Source organism: Oncorhynchus masou, chromosome 4 (assembly GCF_036934945.1).
Source record: "Oncorhynchus masou masou isolate Uvic2021 chromosome 4, UVic_Omas_1.1, whole genome shotgun sequence".
NCBI lineage: Eukaryota > Metazoa > Chordata > Actinopteri > Salmoniformes > Salmonidae > Oncorhynchus > Oncorhynchus masou.
Window position 1 is genome coordinate 10667118 of NC_088215.1, and position 22898 is coordinate 10690015.

The 22898-nt window shown below is 43.0% G+C and overlaps 2 protein-coding genes across 2 annotated transcripts; both read left to right on the top strand.

Moving 5' to 3' along the window:
• Positions 1-3642: 3642 nt before the first annotated feature.
• Positions 3643-10201, top strand: LOC135523726 (ATP-dependent RNA helicase DDX39A-like). The gene is made up of 9 exons (XM_064950574.1): positions 3643-3749; positions 4792-5000; positions 5828-5955; positions 6387-6663; positions 6976-7094; positions 7838-7969; positions 8284-8393; positions 9180-9472; positions 9919-10201. The coding sequence occupies exons 2-9, from the start codon at positions 4793-4795 to the stop codon at positions 9933-9935; spliced, it is 1284 nt and encodes a 427-aa protein (XP_064806646.1). The 5' UTR covers positions 3643-3749; position 4792; the 3' UTR covers positions 9936-10201.
• Positions 10202-16041: 5840 nt separating this feature from the next.
• On the top strand, positions 16042-22690 carry LOC135523751 (CCN family member 1-like). The gene is made up of 5 exons (XM_064950632.1): positions 16042-16393; positions 17437-17650; positions 18642-19013; positions 19293-19468; positions 20462-22690. Exons 1-5 carry the CDS (start codon positions 16343-16345, stop codon positions 20765-20767), a joined length of 1119 nt encoding a protein of 372 aa, XP_064806704.1. The 5' UTR covers positions 16042-16342; the 3' UTR covers positions 20768-22690.
• Positions 22691-22898: the final 208 nt, after the last annotated feature.

Below are 22898 nucleotides of genomic sequence, written 5' to 3' on the forward strand. Positions count from 1 at the left end.
GGCTATCCTGGGGGCAGTCTACCAGGGCTGGCAGGCTTAGTCCATCATGGCCAGCGGAATGGACATCTGCCTTTCGAGTGCTATCCTGGAGGCAGTCTACCAGGGCTGGCAGGCTTAGTCCATCATGGCCAGCGGAATGGACATCTGCCTTTCGAGGGCTATCCTGGAGGCAGTTTACCAGGGCAGTCAAGTTTAGTCCATCATGGCCAGCGGAATGGGCATCTGCCTTTGGAGGGCTATCCTGGAGGCAGTCTACGAGGGCTGGCAGGCTTAGTCCATCATGGCCAGCGGAATGGACATCTGTCTGGAGCACTAGCTCTCTAGCACTAGCTTGGAGAGTCCCAGCCTGGGGTAGAGGAACATAAGGAAATACATATAACTTAAGCCCTCCATTATTATGCCCACTTTTCCAACTATAAACCATAACCTTAGAATTGCAATCAGAATTCAAATCTGAATTCCAAAACTATTCGTTCTAACTAAACTCAGCAAAAAAAGAAACATCCTCTCACTGTCAACTGCGTTTATTTTCAGCAAACTTAACATGTGTAAATATTTGTATGAACATAACAAGATTCAACAACTGAGACATAAACTGAACAAGTTCCACAGACATGAGACTACCAGAAATGGAATAATGTGTCCCTGAACAAAGGAGGGGTCAATCAAAAGTAACAGTCAGTAACTGGTGTCGCCACCAGCTGCATTAAGTACTGCAGTGCATCTCCTCCTCATGGGCTGCACCAAATTTGGCAGTTCTTGCTGTGAGATGTTAACCCACTCTTAAAAAATGAAATAAGAAAATGTTACCCCACTCTTCCACCAAGGCACCTGCAAGTTCCTGCACATTTCTGTGGGGAAAGGCCCTAGCCCTCACCCTCCGATCCAAAAGGTCCCAGACATACTCAATGGGATTGAGATCCGGGCTGTTCGCTGGCCATGGCAGAACACTGACATTCCTGTCTTGCAGGAAATCACGCACAGAACGAGCAGTATGGCTGGTGGCTTTGTCATGCTGGAGGGTCATGTCACGGTGAGCCTGGAGGAAGGGTACCACATGAGGGAGGTGGCAGTCTTCCCTTTAACGCACAGCGTTGAGATTGCCTGCAATGACAACAAGCTCAGTCCGATGATGCTGTGACACACCGCCCCAGACCTTGATGGACCCTCCACCTCCAAATCGATCCCGCTCCAGAGTACAGGCCTCGGTGTAATGCTCATTCCTTTCGACGATAAACGCAAATCCGACCATTACCCCTAGTGAGACAAAACCGCGACTTGTCAGTAAAGAGCACTTTTTGCCAGTCCTGTCTGGTCCAGCGACGGTTGGGTTTGTGCCTATAGGTGACGTTGTGCCCGGTGATGTCTGGTGAGGAGCTGCCTTACAACAGGCCTACAAGCCCTCAGTCCAGTCTCTCTCAGCATATTGCGGACAGTCTGAGTACTGATGGAGGGATTGTGCGTTCCTGATGTAACTCGGGCAGTTGTTGTTGCCATCCTGCACCTGTCCCTCAGGTGTGATGTTCAGATGTACCGATCCTGTGCAGGTGTTGTTACACGTGGTCTGCCATTGAGATGACGATCAGCTGTCCGTCCTGTCTCCTTGTAGCGCTGTCTTAGGCGTCTCACAGTACGGACATTGCAATGTATTGCCCTGGCCACATCTGCAGTCCTCATGCCGCCTTACAGAGCATGCCTAAGGCACGTTCATGCAGATGAGCAGGGACCCTGGGCATCTTTCTTTTGGTGTTTTTCAGAGTCAGTAGAAAGGCCTCTTTAGTGTCCTAAGTTTTCACAACTGTGACCTTAATTGCCTACCGTCTGTAAGCTGTTAGTGTCTTAACGAACGTTCCACAGGTGCATGTTCATAAATGGTTTATGGTTCATTGAACAAGCATGGGAAACAGTGTTAAAACCCTTCACAATGAAGATCTGTGAAGATATTTGGATTTTTACGAATTATCTTTAAAATACATGGTCCTGAAAAGGGACGTTTCATTTTTTGCTGATTTTTGTAGGTGGTCCATGTGTCTTAATGGCTTTATTATCGCGTTGTAAACTGGTTTTCAACACGTCATATTACTAGATTGCAACCAACTGGTCTCCGTTACAACCAGACGTTTTGCAACAGAACTATAAGACATTTCTTGCCTTCAGGGGGCTGTCAATGGGGCAGTCTACCAGGGCTGGCAGCCTTAGTCCATCATGGTCAGTGGAATGGATGTCTGTCTGGAGGACCTGCTCTCCAGCACGAGCTTGGAGGGTCCCAGCCTGGGTTATATGAACATAAGGAAATACATTTAACCTTAGCCCTCAATTAATTATGCCCACTTTTCCAACTATAAATCATATCAATCTGTTTTTACAGCATATAGGTTATACTACCAAGAAGATAGCCTCATTACATATCAAGAGGGATAGCCCCCGGATGAACTCACATTTTTATCACATGAGACTTACTTTTAGAAGAATTTTTCTCAACGGTTTATGATTTCTATCCATTGTGCTTTCAGGCACCCTTCAGATTGGACCTGACATTTTTTTTTATAAACAAATACATTTTAAAATACATTTCAAACATTTTTTTACAACATCTTGGCCAGTTATGCTGTACTCACACAGAATGTCTTCTTTGTCCACTCAGTGATTTATTTGAACATGAGGATGACTGTCCTTTGCAAAGCATCAACTCAACTGAGCCAAAAGTAGCACACTGTACCTTTTTTTTAGTTCGTTTACGTCATAGTCTTCTAAATTCCATCGTACATTGTTACGTCAACTACAAAAGCACAGAGCGACCACTCCGGGAAATTAATGCATTGTTACTGATCACATACGACATCTAAAAAAATGTTTACAATGTAACCCAATTTATTTTGGTTCAGTGAGGTTTTATCGTATTTTATGGATAAATGTTGCCCTCTTTTGGCCATAACTGAAATAATCATGAATTAAAGTCGCGCCATCAGTCTGCACACTCCCACTATTGGACTTTTAACAGCTCCGGTTAACGTAACATCTATTGAGTGTCAATAATATGGACCAATCAAATTATTATAGTCAAATAAATCAAATCTTTGATGGGTTTGGTGAGGGAAGACAGATGTAGTAAGCTGATATGATCAGGGCATGCACACATCTTGCCCATGAATGAATAAATGTTTTAAGCCAAATGTCTATTTGTCCAAGACAGTCATTGTTACGCCTTTGCCCAAATTGCCCAGTATAGCTTCATGTCACACATCTATCATATTTATACAGACTGGATGAATGCAGGCTGTTGGTTTGTAAATGTTGTAAATAAATATGTATAAAGTATGCATATTATTTTTATTGTTTCAATTCATTTATCTTTTTGACCTGCACTGTTGGAGTTCAGATCTTAAGAATTTCACTGTACCCTACAATTACATCTGCGACCGACTAATAAACTAATCTAATCGACTGAAATGTTTACATTATTGCTGAATAAGGCTATCACAGTGTACTTTTTTCATAAGTGTTGTCAAACAAGAAATGACGGCAACAATTGAGTTTAGGGCAGCTGGCGAAATTCCGCCTTCTTCGTTGGCATTTTCAAGATCGGCATTAAAATAGACCAATCATGGTTCGTTTTCAGGCCAGTTTGGTGAGTTGCCTTTAAAATTAACCAATAGTGGCCACGAATACACGAGCACAGGGCTTCTCGACTGCCCCTGTGAACATAGCTTGCAGTGATACTTGAAGCCGATTTGAATTAACACCGAAAAGTAAGTGCTATTTTAATTGCATAAACAAATGTGCTGTTTTGAGTAATTTTCAATGTCTTCATGACTTGTAAATAAGAAACATATTTTTCTTTCCATAATGCTCATAGATAGCAGCTATGTTCGAGTATATTTTTGTTAAAGTCTTTGCGAAAACCTTGTGCAATCTGGCAAGCTAACTAACACATTTAGCATTGCGTCAAGCTAACGCTAGTACTAGCAAGATCGTGTCAGTTAGCTTCTGCTAGCAGTGTGTCGCAGGTTGGTTCCGAGAATTACATTTTAGGTCAAGGTAGGCCCTAGAAATGTCTTGCTCGTTATTAATTTGAGCCAACGTTATTTCTGAATATTCACATTGCATTTGGAACCTAATTCCATTTATAGCACTTTGCTGTCACAAAGTTTGAATGAGGAGGCGCCTGCCATTGTTTGTGCGGAGAGTGAGGCATGATTCCTTGTTCAACTTGATTGAATCGGGCAACTGGCTAACTACTGTAAACTGAGTTGCAGGGTGGTCGCTGGTCCGATCCTTGTTTCCAGCTCGGTAAATTGTAATGATTGTGCCAAATGCATTCGCTTCCCATTTTGCTTACTGTCCAGCTTTGGCGGTGTGCGTGCGGCCTGCTACTAGCATTTATTAGCAGCAAGCTAATGCTATGTAGGAATACACGTTAGACGAGTGTTTCCCAAACTCGGTCCAAGGGACCTCGGGGGGTGTACGTTTTGTTTTTTGCCGTAACATTACACAGCTGATTCAAATAAGCATCAAGCTTTGATTGAGTCAGCTGTGTAATGTTGGGGGGGAAACGTGCACGCACCCCTTGGCGTCCCAAAACCCTGTGCTAGATGGTGATGTTTCACGAGGATTCCAATTATTGTAATCTCATTTTCTGAATTGAATCTTAATTTAATATAACTAAGGTTATATGGTGAGGATTTGTAAATAGATTATTGAATTGGCATTTCAATTAACCTTCTGAATTTACTCCTCCAACTAGTCTCCAGTCTTTTCTAGCTTCAACTAACGCAAGTACCCCTTCTCTAGAATGGCAGAGAACGACGTTGACAACGAGCTGTTGGACTATGAAGAGGATGAGGAGCCGCAGGTTGCCCCGGAGACCGCCACACCTGCGGGCAAGAAGGAGGTAAAGGGCTCTTACGTCTCCATCCACAGCTCCGGCTTCCGAGACTTCCTGCTCAAACCAGAGCTGCTCCGCGCCATTGTCGACTGTGGCTTTGAACATCCCTCTGAAGGTGAGCCTCACAGGCACTTCCCACCTTCAACCAAGGACTGTTTTTGACTTTGTTCATTCTGTGTGTCAAATGGCACCCTATTCCTGACATAGTGTACTACTATTGAGCTGGGCCCATAGGGCTTTGTTCAAAACTAGCGCTGTGTGTGACTGGGTGTGACTGGGCCCTGGTCGAAAGTAATCCACTATATATAGGGTTTCATTTGGGACTCCGACTATGAGTTATACATGAATGTCCCTTCAAGCATCACATCATACTTAAACTGGTCATCTCGGTATACCTGTCGCAAGACCCACTGGTTGATGCTTATTTATAAAACCCTCTTAAGCCTCACTCCACCTCCCCTATCTAAGATATCTACTGCAGCCCTCATACTCCACATACAACACTTGTTCTGCCAGTCACATTCTGTTAAAAGTCCCCAAAGCGCACGCATCCTTGGGTTGCTCCTCTCTTCAGTTTTCTGCCCCTGGTGACTGTACAGTTTTATCTCAATCTCTTCATTCAAAGACTCAATCATGGACACTCTTCCAAAGCACTTACAACTGTCAGTGTGATGTGTTGTCTCCCTTTTTGCCCTTTGTGCTGTTGTCTGTGCCCAATGTTTGTACAATGTTTTGTGCTGCTACCATGCTGTGTTATGTGTTGATGCTTTGCTATGTTGTCTTGGGTCTCTTTATGTAGTGATGTGTGTTTCGTCCACAATATATATTTTTTTAATGTTAAATCCCAGGCCCCAATCCCCGCAGGAGGCCTCTTGGTAGGCCGTCATTGTAAATAAGAATTTGTTCTTAACTTACTTCCCTAGTTATGTTTCTGTCTTTCAGTCCAACATGAGTGCATCCCACAGGCCATCCTGGGCATGGACATCCTGTGCCAGGCCAAGTCTGGTATGGGCAAGACTGCTGTGTTTGTACTGGCCACCCTGCAGCAGATTGAGCCTGTGGATGGGCAGGTGAGTGATTGAATAATGAAATGAATCTCTACATTGTGGAAGCAGCAACTGAATTGCTGTTACATTGAAGCCTAGTCCTCCTGTACTAAAAATAGCTTTCGATGGAGAATCCATTGAGTGCTTTGTAGTTTAGGAATAGGCTTAATCTGTATCTGGGGATACTTTCATAAAGTGTCTCATCGCCAACTTTATTTAACTTTTATTTGGACTAGGCAAGTCAGTTAAGAACAAATTCTTATTTACAATGATGTCCTACCCCGGCCAAACCCGAATGACGCTGGGCCAATTGCAGTCTGAATTTGTTCTCCTTTTAAACTCACTGTTTACACTGCTGTTTTATCCTATTGGATAATCTTTTGTGTTTTTTTGTTTCTCTGCTGTCCAGAGAGCTCTGTATTAAACGTTCTCCCCAACCTCTCTTTGTCTACCAGGTGTCTGTGCTGGTGATGTGCCACACACGAGAGCTGGCCTTCCAGATCAGCAAAGAGTATGAGCGCTTCTCCAAGTACATGCCTACCGTCAAGGCAGCTGTGTTCTTCGGGGGCCTGTCCATCAAGAAGGATGAGGACGCGCTGAAGAAGAACTGCCCCCACATTGTGGTGGGAACGCCCGGCCGCATCCTGGCTCTCATCCGCAACAAGACCCTCAACCTGAAGAACGTGAAGCACTTTGTACTGGACGAGTGTGACAAGATGCTGGAGCAGCTGGGTGAGTTGGACAGGGGGGCTGATACCAGATGTGATTGACGTGAGTAAGTTGAAACGTCACAGAGGAACGGTCAATTGAAAACGTGTTCCAATGTACCTACTAGTATACCACTTAGAATGCACTTCTAATACACTGTCTTACTAAGTAGTAGTGGATCTTGGAACAGAATGTGATTGATGGTGTGACTTAAGTAAGGATTTAGCCAAAACGTAGGAAACTATTTACATTTTATGTAGTCCTCAGATTTCAGGCTGAGTGGGTTGACTTTTTTTTTGTGACGGCCATATTATTTTCTTATCGTCTCTCCCTCAGACATGAGACGTGATGTTCAGGACATCTTCAGGCTCACACCCCATGAGAAGCAGTGCATGATGTTCAGCGCCACCCTAAGCAAAGAGATCCGTCCTGTCTGCCGCAAGTTCATGCAGGATGTATGTTGAAGGGTTTCTTATAACCTGTGGTTATGTACATGTTCTGAAACTTAAAGTTGCAGTTTTACACACACAGAGATGAACCCATCTTCCTAAATTGCACTTTGAAGAGGCAATCGGCAGTATAAACATTAATTAATCATCTTCCTCGCCCCTGTTTTGGAGGGATAGGTCTGGAGAAATTCAACCACTCATTGGAATGAACCAAGCTTGTATTTTGGGTTCTGGTGGGGTACGAAAGTTGAACTAAGCTCATGGGCATTTGTTAAATTTTTAGACATTTAAAATTAAAAGATGATGTAGAAACTGCTGATTGCCCCCCCCCCCCCCCTTTTTTTTAAAGGGATTTTGGATATGGCTTAATATTCATGTAAAAAGTTCTAGTCTTGCCCCTCTAAGCTTTGCCTGCTCGTGACTGTCTGTCTCACAAGTGGCCAGAGTTGACCCTCTTAACCTGGGTCTGTGGCTCTGAACATTTTCGAGAGGAACAGTCCTGGCATTAAAGTTTCACCCAGCTCTAGTAATATATGTACACAATCACATTTGTAGTTCTTCATTCACCAACACAGAATGTGGTTTACTCCTGTTTTTCACTTAATGTGGCTAGGTTTATAAAACTGGCCCAAGAGTGACTCTTTCCCCATGTTCTATTCATTAGGGCACACTAGCAAAATGTTTAGCACTGGAAGTCCTGGTAGTCCCTCCCTGTGTTCTGTTTGGGGCTTAATGAATATCTCCTGTAGCCCATGGAGGTGTTTGTGGACGATGAGACCAAGCTGACGCTGCATGGCCTGCAGCAGTACTACTGCAAGCTGAAGGATAGCGAGAAGAACCGCAAGCTCTTCGACCTGCTCGACGTGCTCGAGTTCAATCAGGTACAGACAGGTCTTTTTCAGAGAATTGAATGCTAAAACATAATCTTTTAGTTTTAATCTGAGTGAGTTGAATGTATTTTGTCCATGGATTTGAAAGTCATATGTTTTAAATACAATTTTACTCATTCAAGTGAACTAAGTCTATGCACTTACAAAGTTTCTGCCTGTGAGTTTTATGCCCTGTGTTTTTCGTCTCCAGAATGTACATTTATTTGACCAGGGTAAAGCCAGGGTGCCATATCAGATGCAACATGGGTTTTGTGCCGCATGTTTTGTCTTCGGTGTCTCACTGCCATTTTCTCCCCTGTCTGAAGGTGGTGATCTTTGTGAAGTCTGTGCAGCGCTGTGTGGCTCTGTCTCAGCTGCTGGTGGAGCAGAACTTCCCTGCAATCGCCATCCACAGGGGCATGGCCCAGGAGGAGAGGTGGGTTCTGAGGGAGAGGAAAAAATCACTGGCTAAACCCTACAGTCTATGCACTTGTTAAAATCTGAGCATTTTTGATTGGTATAAGCAATATTAGGATATTGGTTACACTTCAAGTCATCTCAGATATTAATAAGTGCATAGGGTTTAGGGGTGGATTTGGGATTGGGTCTTGGCTTTCATTGGGAAATTCTGATTTGGACAAACAAATGTCCTCGACTTTTCCGTCCTCTTATCCGTAAACCGATAAGTGTTTGAGGAGTGTCAATTCGTTAGTAGGCAAACGGTGTCCTCGCCTCCTGCTGAGGAAGCATAAGTGTCCTTTGCTGAAGTTGAGATCTACCCCTCCCCTTTCAATCAGCTGTTTACTCTGAGAAGCATGCACATATTTAAAATGATAAGTAGCATATCGTTTTTATCCGTACAATGTCTAGCTAAAGGTCTTTTACTACTTTACACATTTTAATTTGGGATTCCACCCCTGTAAATGTCATTTGCATTATGTTTGAATTGAGTCGAATTTCATACAAGCACATTTCCTCTCAGTGACTTGACTTTTTTTCAAAAGGAGAGGAATGAGGAGTTGCACAATCAGTTTCATTTACTTGCACATTTTCTATAATTATCATGTAGCAGAAGCTGTTATCCAGAGGGACTTAACAAGAACTTCCTCTCAGACAACATGTTTGTGGGTCACAGTTTCAGTGTACCCACAGGAGTGAAGCAGGATGTATAATGCCTATTCTACTTATTCTAAATCTATGTGTTCCCCCCTTCCTCCCCTAGGCTTTCCCGGTACCAGCAGTTCAAGGACTTCCAAAGGCGGATCCTGGTGGCCACCAACCTGTTTGGCCGAGGAATGGACATTGAGCGCGTCAACATCGTCTTCAACTACGACATGCCCGAGGATTCCGACACCTACCTGCACAGAGTGGCCCGTGCAGGCAGGTTCGGGACGAAAGGTCTGGCCGTGACCTTTGTGTCTGACGAGACTGACGCCAAGACCCTGAACGATGTGCAGGACCGCTTCGAGGTCAACGTGGCAGAGCTCCCAGAAGAGATTGACATCTCCACCTACAGTAAGCTATATCCAACTAGTCTAGCACTCATTTGGATATCATGTGCTACTGCAGTGCTTTTTCATGTGTTTTGTCTTAAATGTCACCCCATTCCGTATGTAGGGCACTACTTAATGATCAGACCCACATAGTCTCTGGTAAGAAGTAGTGCACTAAATAGAGAATAGGATGCCATTTCAGACACAACCATGTTTTCACTTATTCATTATTTTGGGTTTTGTGATATCCTTCATTATGCCAATGCTGCTTGCAATTGTTCCTTCAAAGGAATTGTTGATGAGCCACTTTAGAGCATTTGTTTATTACCTAGTCATTCCAAGTATGTGGTCTGTATAGCTATCTTATTCTGACGGTATCTATTTTTTGGTTCCCAGCTTCTGCAAGTCATTTTATGTGGGTACACTGCTTGAATGCAATAAACTAAACTCTCCCTCTTCTCGTTTCAGTTGAACAGTCCAGATGAAAATCGCTCCCTGACCAGTGAAGACGACGTGTCCGTTCCCCTCTGTCCTGGTCTTTTTTTGGAGAGGGAGAATAAAATAATCCTTTTTTTATTTCTATTTTAAATGCCTCTCCCTGATCTCCCAGTTCATTAAGCATCACTTTTTATTTGATTTTTATCCTATCCTCCCAAGGCTGCAGTTTTAATGTTATTTTCCCTGTTATTGGTGGTTGTTTCTATTTTTGCTTAATGAAATAATTGACATTAAAATGTTTTATACAATGTTATGTCACTGTATATTTTCTTTTTCTTTACTAATAGGGTTGAAAAATTCAGGCAATTTTCTGAAATCCCTGTTGAATGATTCTCTGCTTATTCCCTGCTTATTCCCTATCTGGGAATGTTTGGAAAGTTACCAGAATTTTCTAACAATACTTACTAATTTGAGAATTTGGCTTTTCACATTGCAGTATATCATTGAACATGAAAGATCCATGTTGAATTGAAATGAGTCAGAAGACAGACCAACATTAACACTAGAATATATCATTCAATTTTCTCTGTCACAAGTAGGGGGCACTATGATCATGTATTTAACACTGTTTGATTTATTTATGTAATATATATATATATATATACTTAACAAAAATATCAAATGAACAGGTAAAGTGTTCATGAGCTGAAACAAAAGATCCCAATGTTCCATATGCACACAACGCTTCTCATTTTGTGCATAAATTTGTTTACATCTCTGTTACTGAGCATTTCTCCTTTGCCAAGATAATCCATCCACCTGAAAGGTGTGTCATATCAAGAGCTGAAATATACAAAACAGCATTATTACACATGTCCACCTTTGTGCTGGGGGACAAAAGGTGTGCAGTTTTGTCACACAACACAATGTCACAGATGTTTCAAATTTTTAGGGAGTGTGCAATTGGCATGCTGATTGCAGGAATATCCACTAGAGCTGTTGCCGGATAATTTACCATAAACCACCGATGTCGTTTTAGAGAATGAATTTTGCAGTAGGTCCAACAGTCTTCACAACCGCAGACAACGGGATGACCAGGACATCCACATCCGGCTTCTTCACCTGCAGGATTGTCTGACACTATCCACCCGGACAGCTGATGAAACTGGGTTTGCACAACTGAAGAATTTCTGTAAAAACTGTGAACTCTCAGGGAAGCTTGTCTTGATCTGACTGCAGTTAGGCTTCTTAACCGAGCAAATGCTCAGACGTTACCCGTTGAGCATGTTTGGGATGCTCTGGATCGACATGTACAACAGACCGTTCCAGTTCCTACCAATATACAGCAACTTTACACAGCCATTGAGAAGTAGCACAATATTCCACAATCAACAGCCTGATCAGCTCTATGAGAAGGAGATGTGTTGCACCACACGAGGCAAATGTTGGTCACATCAGATACTGACTGGTTTTTGGATCCACGCCATTCCCTTCTTTTTACGTTATCTGTGACCAGCAGACGCATATCTGTATTCCCAGTCATGTGAAATCTATAGATTAGGGCCTAATGAATTTATTTCAATTAACTGATCCCCTTTTATGAATTGTAATTCAGTAAAATCTTTGAAATTGTTGCACGTTGGATTTATATTTTTGGTCAGTGTATAATAACTAGGAGGAATTCCAAATTCCTCTTTCTCTCTTTTCTCCTCTTTCTCTGCCCCTTCTCTCTTCCTTCTCCCCCCTCCTTCTCTTCACATTCATAAAAACATATTTTATTTTGTGTTTCAGAATAGGACTACTAAATTTTCTCTCAGTCTAGCTATTTCCGACTGTTATTTAGATCATTAGTGGAATTAAGTTATGTAACATATATTTAGCCCTCTACATTTAAATCTTAATATCTAAAGGTTATAAAATATGCTGGGTACGGCCAGGCCAAGTTGCCTATAGATGCTGATCTTGGGTCAGTTTTTCACTTTCCCCGTAATGGTAAAGGCTAGGATTTGGGGAGTTGAAGCTGATTCTAGGTCTGTACCTAGGGGAAACTTCACCCCAGAGTTTGTTTTTGTGTGAAATACTGTACCTTACGCCATGCTGTCAGTAGCACCACATATAGGGGTGGAGCAGGATATGTGGAGTATGCTACCTCCTCCCCTTGAAAAAACAAACTCAGTTACCACAGAACACCTGTCCTCCCTTTCTCCTCTTCTCGCCCCTCTATCCCTGTACTCCTCCATTCTCTCCATTTATTCTCCCTCTCAGGCAAGTCTTCTCCCACAGTCTTCTCAGCCCAGTTCTTTGTCCATCGCTTCCTTTGGTCTCCTTGTTCTCCCCGTTCTGCTCTAAGCCACTCACTTTCTCTCCTGCACTGTCTTATCTGTATCCAGTTCCATGCTTTGTGTTCACCCTGTGTAACTGGCCTTAGGAACAAAATATCAGCTGTTTCTTTCTTCCGTTGTGTCATAAGCACACTCTATTCCCTACACAGTGGACTACTTTTGACCAAAGCCCATAGAGCTCTGGTCAAAACTACTGCACTACATAGGGAATAGGGAGACATTTTGGATGCAACCATAGAATGGTGCTCCTCAATCTCTAATGTACTGTCTATCTGTATTGTGTTCAACCTGTGTGACTAGCCTTAGAAACACAATATCAGCTATTTCTCTCTTCCGTTGTGTCATAAGATGCATCCCAAATGGGGATACATAGGGCATAGGATGCCATTTGGGACAGCCATAGTATTGTGCTCCGGTGGTCTATTTATCATCGGGCTTCTGACAGTCAACTCAACAATTGTCAGACCAGGAATAACCTGAAACTTGACTTGTTCTCAAATGGGCTGGTGCCTTAGTCTTTGAAAAAGCATGTTTAAAAAATAAAAAACATGTCCCAGTCTGTCTCGTCCAGCTCAGTGATGTGGCGAAAACCTGTGGTCGTTGGTTAAATAGGTCTCTCAAATCCTGTCCCCCTGGATTAAAATAGATGGGCCATGACTTCTGTCTCCAATGGTCACATCATTACCACTGGTGACAGACAGATCGTCTACATCCCAAATGGTACCCTATTCCCTTTACGGTGTAATACTTTTTATCTGGGCCTACAGGGCTCTGATCAAAAGTAGTGCACTATATAGGGAATAGAGTTCCATTTGGGATGCAGAGAGCTTCTACGCCCTACAGCAGTGTTTCCCGAATGGTGTGTCAGGACTAGCTGGTAAGTTGTGGCTAGTCCCTTCCGGATCGCTGATAATGCAATCAATCAAATTCAAACATCAGCAGTTGTCACAAAGTGCCTTACAGATACCCAGCCTAAAACCCCAAAGAGCAAAAGCACAGTGGCTAGGAAAACTCCCTAGAAGAAAGGAACTTAGGAAGAAAACTCTAGAGGAACCAGGTTCATTCAAAAGGCTTTTGGTGGATCACAACTCAATTTCACCTTTATTTTACTAGGCAAGTAAGAACAAATTCTTATTTCAATGACAGCCTAGGAACAGTGGGTTAACTGCCTGTTCAGGGGCAGAATGACAGATTTTGTACCTTGTCAGCTCAGGGATTTGAACTTGCAACCTTTCAGTTACTAGTCCAATGCTCTAACCACTAGGCTACTGCCCCTCAAAGAGTAAAATTGAAACACCTGCCAGTTCAAAGAGGTCATTCTATTTACATATGAGCTCTGTGGACTACAACGCTCTATTGAGTAGTACCTGTTGCAAAACAGCTTTGCTATCAATAGCAATGCTGCTATAGGCAGTCTATAGGAGACCAATATGACTGCTAACCGTTCAAATTGTTCTCACCTGCACATTCTCCCTATCATATTTCATACATTCTTTCATCAAATAAGGGTTGTGTGTTTGAGGTGTGTCAGGAATGGAAAGAGCACACGGGAGGAGCTAACCACAAAGAAAGAGAACTTGATGGGAGAAATGGGAATGTAGTATTAAGTGGGAGTCTGGGAGAAGACGCACAATGGGCTCAAATGGGCTTTTAGTAATAAACAGGGATAACCATTAACTTTCCAATACACACCAACGTCTATCCTCATGGCTGTGTCAGCACAGACCACCCCAATTCAAGACTGAAAGCTAGGCAGACATGGGGGTCGTTTTAAACAATCAAGACCCAGACTACCCGTTCTTTCTTGGACGTAGACACTTCATAGGAATTAAAGAAACACATCTGTGCAGTCCATAAAATGGACAAGGTTTTATTAAGCCACAAGTAGGCAGACAAGGTCTCACTTCCCTGGAATTGTGTAATACCTATACTATTAATATAACTTTAATGTTTTGCATTTCACCTTGACCTCTTAAATTTGTTGGTACTGTTACACTAGTATCAGTTTTGAGAATGACACAAATATTAATTTCCACAAAGTTTGCTGCTTCATTGTCTTTAGATATTTTTGTCAGATGTTACCATGGAATACTGGAGTATAATTACAAGCATTTCATAAGTGCCAAAGGCTTTTATTGACAATTACATGAAGTTGATGCAAAGAATCAATATTTGCAGTGTTGACCCTTCTTTTTCAAGACCTCTGCAATCTGCCCTGGCATGCTGTCAATTAACTTCTGGGTCACATCCTGACTGATGGCAGCCCATTCTTGCATAATCAATGCCTGGAGTTTGTCAGAATTTGTGCGTTTTTGTTTGTCCACCCGTCTCTTGAGGATTGACCACAAGTTCTCAATGGGGTTAAGGTCTGGGGTGTTTCCTGGCCATGGACCACAAATATTGATGTTTTGTTCCCCGAGCCACTGAGTTATCACTTTTCCCTTATGGCAAGGTGCTCCATCATACTGGAAAAGGCATTGTTCGTCACCAAACTGTTCCTGGATGGTTGGGAGAAGTTGTTCTCGGAGGATGTGTTGGTACCATTCCTTATTCATGGCTGTGTTCTTAGGCAAAATTGTGAGTGAGCCCACTCCCTTGGCTGAGAAGCAACCCCACACATGAATGCTCTCAGGATGCTTTACTGTTGGCATGACACAGGACTGATGGTAGCACTCACCTTGTCTTCTCCGGACAAGCTTTTTTCCGGATGCCCCAAACAATCGGAAAGGGGATTCATCAGAGAAAATGATTCTCAGCAGTCCAATCCCTGTACCTTTGGCAGAATATCAGTATGTCCCTAATGTTTTTCCTGGAGAGAAGTGGCTTCTTTGCTGCCCTTCTTGACACCAGGCCATCCTCCAAAAGTCTTCGCCTCACTATGCATGCAGATGCACTCATCTGCCTGCTGCCATTCCTGAGCAAGCTCTGTACTGGTGGTGCCTGGTGCTTGCTGGACTTTATTGGGCGCCCTGAAGCCTTCTTCACAACAATTGAACCGCTCTCCTTGAAGTTCTTGATGACCCGATAAATGGTTGATTTAGGTGCAATCTTACTGGCAGCAATATCCTTGCCTGTGAAGCCCTTTTTGTGCAAAGCAATGATGACGGCACACGTTTCCTTGCAGGTAACCATGATTGACAGAGGAAGAACAATGATTCTAAGCACCCCCCTCCTTTTGAAGCTTCCAGTCTGTTATTTGAACTCAATCAGCATGACAGAGTGATCTCCAGCCTTGTCCTCGTCAACACTCACACCTGTGTTAACGAGAGAATCACTGACATGATGTCAGCTGGTCCTTTTGTGGTAGGGCTGAAATGCAGTGGAAATATTTTTGGGGGATTGTTCATTTGCATGGCAAAGAGGGACATTGCAATTAATTGCAATTCATCTGATTACTCTTCATAACATTCTGGAGTATATGGAAATTTCCATCATACAAACTGAGGCAGCAGACTTTGGGAAAATTAATATTTGTGTCATTCTCAAAACTTTTGGCCACAACTGTAAGTATTATTGTACTGTACTGGGAGTTGTCTGCAGCGCTCACCAGCAAGCCGGTGTATTTATCTTGGTGTTAGCAGAGCGGTGGCTACAAAGGTGGAATGTCAGTAAAACTAAATGTGACTTAAAAGCACCGGTTACATTTTCGTCCAGCCAATAAAATAAACACGGACTACCTCTACGGATTTTTATGAATGACGGTATTCATCCCCAAGCACGCCCCCTAATTAATTTGTAGCCCTCTCCTTAACTCCACCCATTTGGAATGTCTGGCCCGCTGCCCGAATGATAATTGGCTGGACATATGGCGACGCATGGGCAGAGTTTCTGCGGAGCTCACGAGTTGGTATAAAGTAGATCAGGATACTCTCTCTGTTGAATGATTTTTTTTTTTTAGAGTGCTATGACGATCTCGAGGAAGGGATAAAAAGAACTGTTCTCTACACTTCAACTACTTCTATTCATCTAACGCAACTGTGCGATTGTAGTCTATTCTTGAAAGAGGTTTTAAAAGTTCAGAACTCTCTTAAAGCGGACTAATAACAAGATCAGAGCTTGTTTTGTTTGTTTGTTGACAACTGTCTAACGTTTCATTGGGATTTTCAATAATTATGGCAAAACGTATCATCTTTGTTTTCTTGACAATGGCATTCACCAGTCGGGTAAGTTGTATCACCTTGGCAGCTGTCAAATTGGTATGATTTCGATCATGTGCCAATCATGCAACAAAATAGCAACGGATGAGTGGAGCACTTAGGCTGTTTGCAATGACCAGTTGGAGGTGGTTTGACTATCATACACAAGTAATTGTATTTTAGAGAGACACAAGTAAAAACTTTGTCTACCGTTTTTTTTTTTTTGCCTGAAGATATATATATTTTTTAAACTGCTGCCGCCTACAGACTATTTCGTAACACTTTTACAAGACAGTCCTACTGTGTAACTGCTCATGTAATTACAGAGTAACAGTTTTGTAATTACTCATTGTTACAATTAGTTACAATGTACTTATCAGTAGTAATCCTTACCCCTAACCCAGTGTACTAATGAGTAATTGCAATACTTGTTACACTGTGATTACAGGAATAATCACAGTTATAAGTGCACTGTAATGTAAAATGTAACCGACTGATTTTGTAGCCTACCAATTCTACCTTGAATTGTTTCTTTTTTATATATAGGCATGTTTGTGCTTGTCAAATAACTTTGACTCACTGTCTGAGGGGTGGGACTTTTTACATACTGTAGATTTTTTTCTAGAAGAAGTTGGCAAGGAAGAGTGATGTACTGTGACTCGAATCATGAGTTGGCTGGGGATTGGGTACAACACTTAAACAGCTGCCTAGACAAACAAAACATCCACAAGGGTGAAGGGGTAGAAATAATATGAGCAAATTAAATTGGTACTTCACATTGAAGTTAAAGTATATAAATTAACTGTAAACAGTGTTCATAACCACTCCAAATGGGACACAATTATCATGTTAAATAATCAGTTGACATCTCACAATGAACATAAAATGATCGAAATAGACTCCTAGAGCATCTTTATCACTAGTAGTGTTTTACCCATGAAGGCAGACCACAGCAAGAAATTACATGACAAAAATGATCTCTTTGCTTTCCTATGCTTCTCTCTGTTTATGCTATGAACCTAAACCTCTCCTCTACCCCCCCCCCTTCATCTCTCTTCCCCCTCCTCCAGGTGGGTGCCAGCTGCCCGGCGGTGTGTGAGTGTCCAGCCATGCCCCTCTCGTGCCTCCCCGGGGTGAGTGCGGTGGCCGACGGCTGCGGGTGCTGCAAGGTGTGTGCCTCCCAGCTGAACCAGGACTGCAGCCCCACGATGCCCTGCGACCACCACAAGGGACTGGAGTGCAACTACGGCAATGACGTGACCCTGGCCCAGGGCATCTGCAGGGGTAAGGCTGTGATAGGGGGAGGAAGTGGGGGCGTTTGGAAGTGTGTATTGTAGAAGTGTTAGGATTCAAAGTGTGTAATGTAGGTTGTAGGTGTTCAGTGTTGGAACTATGGTGAGGTATAAATGGTGTATGTGTATATCTTGTCAAGTGTGATGTGTAGTAGTTAGTTGATGTTGAGTTTTTATGTGATAGCATCTTAGGGTGCATGTATAAGAAACATTACCGTAGGACTCAACCATGTGTTGAACGTCACCACAGCCCCAGGACTTAACACGTTGTATCCCAGTGGGGGAGGACATTTGGATGTTAAGTAGATTCCTTATGGAGCTCAATCTCACAGACCAAAATGGAACTAGTTCTATCTACATCAAACCAAGATTCCAATCCTTCATAGACTAAGAATGGAGGCTCCACCGTGTTCGTGATATGGAGACAGAGACTCTTCTGGATTCTTACTCACAAGAGTGACCTCTGACCTCCCTCTAGATCTGAATGTTCTCTCTGGGTTACAGTCTGTGTGCCATGTCAGTGTCGATTATTGCCCCTCTCGTGCCTCCCCGGGGTGAGTGCGGTGGCCGACGGCTGGTTGTTAAGGGGAGGACTGCGTAAAGGGGGTTTCAGCTCGTGTAACCGGAGAATATGGCAAATTCCTCTCGGTCATACCTGGGATTGTCAGTGGAGGTTCTTGTACTTTGACTTTAAAACACATCCTCATATTTAGACTCTCCAGAGACATGGAAATAGGGTTCCCAAAATAACCCCTCGTTACATGATAGCACATTGCATACTGTACATTGTAAACATATATGTGTATACTGTATGTATGTGTATATATATGTTATCTCAAAGTGGTCTTAGTATCCATCTAAATTGCCCCTAAAGAAATTATGAAGTTGAATTGAGTTGTACTGAACTGTACCTAACTACTGTACTGTGCTGAGCTGAATTCAATGGAATTCAATGGATTCTCCTCATTTCCCTCTCTTAACAGCGAGAAAGGAGGGTCGTACGTGTGAGTACAACGGGAGGATCTACCAGAATGGCGAGAATTTCCGTGCCGGCTGTAAACACCAGTGTACCTGCATCGATGGCGTCGTAGGCTGTTCCCTGCTCTGTGCCAACCGTCTGCCCCCCGCCACCCCCTCCTGCCCCTACCCCCGGCTGGTCAGGGTGCCAGGGCAGTGCTGCTTCACCGTGGACTGCCACAAGGGTACCTGGCGCCTTCCCCCCACCAAGCAACATCGCCAACCAACACAACCCAAACCTCAGCCAGACCAGTACCAGCCGGATAACACACTGGGCAATGAGCTGGTGGAGAGAGGCAAGGGCTGGGAGAATGAACAAGGCTACAAGCACCTGCCTGGTGAGGAACTGTTGCACTCTTGACATTGACCAAATGCATTGTTATTGATTATGATAGCTACTTGGCTGTAGCTTATCATGTACACTGAGCGATCATCGCTAGCACTATTAGCATTTTTGGTATAATAGTTAATGACTATTGGTCGATAGTTACTCATGTTTGTCTGTACATCAGCCAGTCCTATATCCTGATTTCTTCCCTCTGTGGTATATTCTCCCTATAACCCCCTTCCTTCCTCCCCTTTGTCTCCCGCGCTCCTCTTCCTTCCACCCTTCCCAGTATGGAAGCATTCGTTGAAGTGTGTTGTCCAGACAACGGACTGGTCCCAGTGCTCACGAAGCTGTGGGATGGGAGTGTCCTCACGCATCACCAACGACAACGCCCAGTGTAAGCTGGATAGAGAGACGCGCCTCTGCACCATCCGGCCCTGCGGTGACGTAGCCATCCCACCCAAGGTAAATTCTATATTTAGACAACGCAACTGTGTAGTGTGTGTGTGTGTGTGTATGTATGCCTGTGCATGTGTGGGTGTCTCTGCCCATCAGTATGAGCACAAGCATGCAGTACAAGAGAAGAGAGTGTGACTGCACATATCTTCATCATCATCATCATCCCAGGCAATAAACATATCTCCCTTATCATCTACTGATCTGGTATCACTTTGATAACAAACCCACAACCCCCTAGACTGTTTCCTCTGCGTAGCACGTCCTGGTGGGAACAGACTAGCGTTGATTTACTCACACTGGCGGTGGTGCCCTTTTAAATATAGTCCCCTCCACCCCACCCACGGCATTCCTGCCAAGCAACTGTCCATAGCTAGGCGCCTGGGCCCTGTGCACTCAGCCAGGGAGATGGTGTGTCTATATTAATCCTCTGTTTCTCTGGCTCAGTGCTTACGTCCCAAATGCCACCCTATTCCCTATTTAGTGCACTACTTTTGACCAGGGACGATAGGGCTCTGGACAGTGCCCATAAGGCTCTGGTCAAAAGTAGTGTACTATATAGGGAACCGGGTACAATTTGGGACAAACGACTGTGGGCTGGGAGATTATAGCTGATTTACCACAGACTAATAAGGTCTCTGTCTGTCTGAGTGCAAGATTAATGTGTTTCAGTGAGTTTGATTTAAAACGTTGTTTTGTCACTGTGTGTGTTCAGTTAATTTCATAACTTTACCATAATTGAATAAACTTTTCATTTTGTTTTCAGTACTGACACTTTGTTAGTGATAAGTGATAAATTCATGATGATTTGGTTGCATAGGCCTTCCGGACGTTTATTCAAAGATATTTTAAAGATGTCTGCAAAAGTTTGTCATTTTATTGAAACAATACAGGTGCCCCGACAGTACAGCATGAAACTTTTACTTTCCTCTGCCCTCTCTGATTTTCTCCCTCTTTCTCTCTCATCCTCTCATCCCCCTCCTCCTTCTCTTCCCTTTACAGAAGGGCAAGAAGTGCTCCCCGACTCCAAAAGCCCCAGAACCCATGCGTCTGTCGTATGGCGAGTGTCAGAGTGTCCGCCTCTACCGGCCCAATTACTGCGGCGCTTGTACGGATGGCCGCTGCTGCTCGCCGCGTCGTACGCGCACCGTTCCTGTGACTTTTGTGTGCCCGGATGGCGAGCGTTTCCAGAGAGACGCCATGTTCATCCAGTCGTGCAAGTGTAGCAAGGAATGCGGCCATCTCAACGAAGTGGCCTTGCCACCACAGCACTGGATGTATGGAGACACACATAAGTTCATTGACTAGCTTGATCGTGTTTGAACAGAATCCTCAAACTTGACTGAGAACATTGACAAGGGAAGGGTGACATTTTTTAAATAAATACCATGGGCCTTGAGGGTGTTTTTCTCTGCAGGCCTCAAATAACAGACCTGAGCTTTACAATGGGCTCTCAGTGAAAACCTGGCACTATAATAGCAAACCCCCAAATACTGTACGTTTGAATGGAGTGGTTTTGATTGACAGGTCATCCATCCTGAATGTTCCTCCGACATGGGTCTGAACTGAGGCCTACAGTCCCACCTGCCATTTTTGTTTAGTTACGGTATGACATAATGAACAGGACCCAGCCACGAGTTGCTAAGGCCTCCACAGCAGCGTCAGAGAGAAACAGACGACAACACAGCATTGTGTTGTAGAATAGAAACACATGAACTTGAAGGAACTGTACAGGGTTATTTGCTGTATGAAGTGATATGATGCTTTGCCCACACTAACCAGGGTCGTATTCACTAGGCACCAAATGGAAGAAAGAAGTCTGACACAGGGAGGGACAAGCTGAAGTTGTTCAATAAGATATACTTGTTTTGGTTATCTGTTGCAAAACATTTTGCTAGGGTGTGCACTAAGTCTACAACCCAGCTCTATGAGGGCTGGAGTGATACCGAGGCATCCCACAATGCACTGAGAACCGTGACTTTAGAAGATAAGTGACATTAAGCCTGGATGGGCTGAAACGTCTTGATGAAGAGACTGATAAAATGGAGCATTTAGCTCAATGCAGGGTACTCGCGATATTAACATTATTTATTCGTATTCTTATCCAAAAAGAACTTGACACTAACTCTCCACAATAGAGAGTGACGTTCAATTTAGTTGGGATGATGAGCCATCTAAAAACAGAGGTTTATGTGAGAGGTGGTAATGAAAGAAATGTATGTCTCAAATGGCACACTATTCCCTATAGATTGCACAAAGTAGTTCTCTATGCAGGGAATGGTAATGATAGATAGCCTGTCTCCACTGACTGCAGTACTAAAAGGAGCACTGTCTGTAAATGAGACGTGTTCAGAAATGACTGGACCAATACCAATTCACTTCAAATGACCTCTAATCTCTTACCCTATTCAGTTACGTTTTATTAGCATGAACGACAAAGCCACTGTTGCTAAAGCGAAGTGAGATAATGTAATCAACAACAGTAAAAAAATAATTAATACATAATAATGAAAATAATAATAATAGAGAATAATCGATAATGAATAACATTGGCGAATAATCTTCAATATTATGTACGTTTGGGATTCATTCATGTATTGTATGCTGTTTGTGAAATCCGAAAAACTATTGCTTATACATCTTTAATGATGATTCGTTACTCCAAAACTGTAATATGAAATGTTTTACTATAAAACTGTAAAATACAGTACAACGTCTACTTCAAATGTATGTTTGTCATAACTGAGAATATGTAGCCAAGCTATTAATGGCACTAGTGATTGTTGTTGTTGACATGATACAAAGCTGACCTGCCTGCTATAGAGTTTCAGTTACTTGTGATGTTTTATTTTAACTTGGCTTGTATCGTTTCAAATTTTTTCATTTGGCAGTCATTTTATTAGCCCCTAGCAAGAGGTTGATAAACTTAAAGGGATAGTTCGCAAAACACACCAACTTGGCTGCTGACATTTTTGGGAATGTGTTAAAGGGATAGTTCACCCAAATTACAAAAGGACATATTGGTTTCCTTACCCTGTTAGCAATCTATGGGCAAGGTAAGACAGTATTCACTGCTTCGGTTTTGTTTACGTGGTCACTCTTTCCACTATTGGCACAAATCCAATGCAAGTCAATGGTACCGATATAAGCATTTTTCACGCTTCATGTCCAGATCATCTATAATAACTTCCCTGAGCTACACAATCAATTTGAGATACTTTAGGGTGATTTGGTCAGTAAGCACAAAAAAAATGCTAATATCAGTACCTTTGTGCCACACATGCAAAAAAAAAAAAAAAGGATTTGGAGACAGTGACTAGGTAAACAAAAACCAAGCATGGATTGCTGTCATACCTTGTCCGTAGACTTGTACGCTATTTTGTAATTTGGGTGAGCTATCACTAACAGTGGACTAATGAACAAAATACTAAACTATTCC

What these genes read in the sequence shown, in the direction of transcription:
- LOC135523751 (XM_064950632.1), top strand. Translation starts at nt 16,343, where the DNA reads ATGGCAAAACGTATCATCTTTGTTTTCTTGACAATGGCATTCACCAGT. An exon ending in CAATGGCATTCACCAGTCGG is followed by an intron (nt 16,394 to 17,436) that starts GTAAGTTGTATC and finishes CCCCTCCTCCAG; the next exon opens with GTGGGTGCCAGCTGCCCGGC. An exon ending in ACGTAGCCATCCCACCCAAG is followed by an intron (nt 19,469 to 20,461) that starts GTAAATTCTATA and finishes TTCCCTTTACAG; the next exon opens with AAGGGCAAGAAGTGCTCCCC.
- LOC135523726 (XM_064950574.1), top strand. Translation starts at nt 4,793, where the DNA reads ATGGCAGAGAACGACGTTGACAACGAGCTGTTGGACTATGAAGAGGAT. An exon ending in TTGAGCCTGTGGATGGGCAG is followed by an intron (nt 5,956 to 6,386) that starts GTGAGTGATTGA and finishes TTTGTCTACCAG; the next exon opens with GTGTCTGTGCTGGTGATGTG. An exon ending in CAAGATGCTGGAGCAGCTGG is followed by an intron (nt 6,664 to 6,975) that starts GTGAGTTGGACA and finishes TCTCTCCCTCAG; the next exon opens with ACATGAGACGTGATGTTCAG.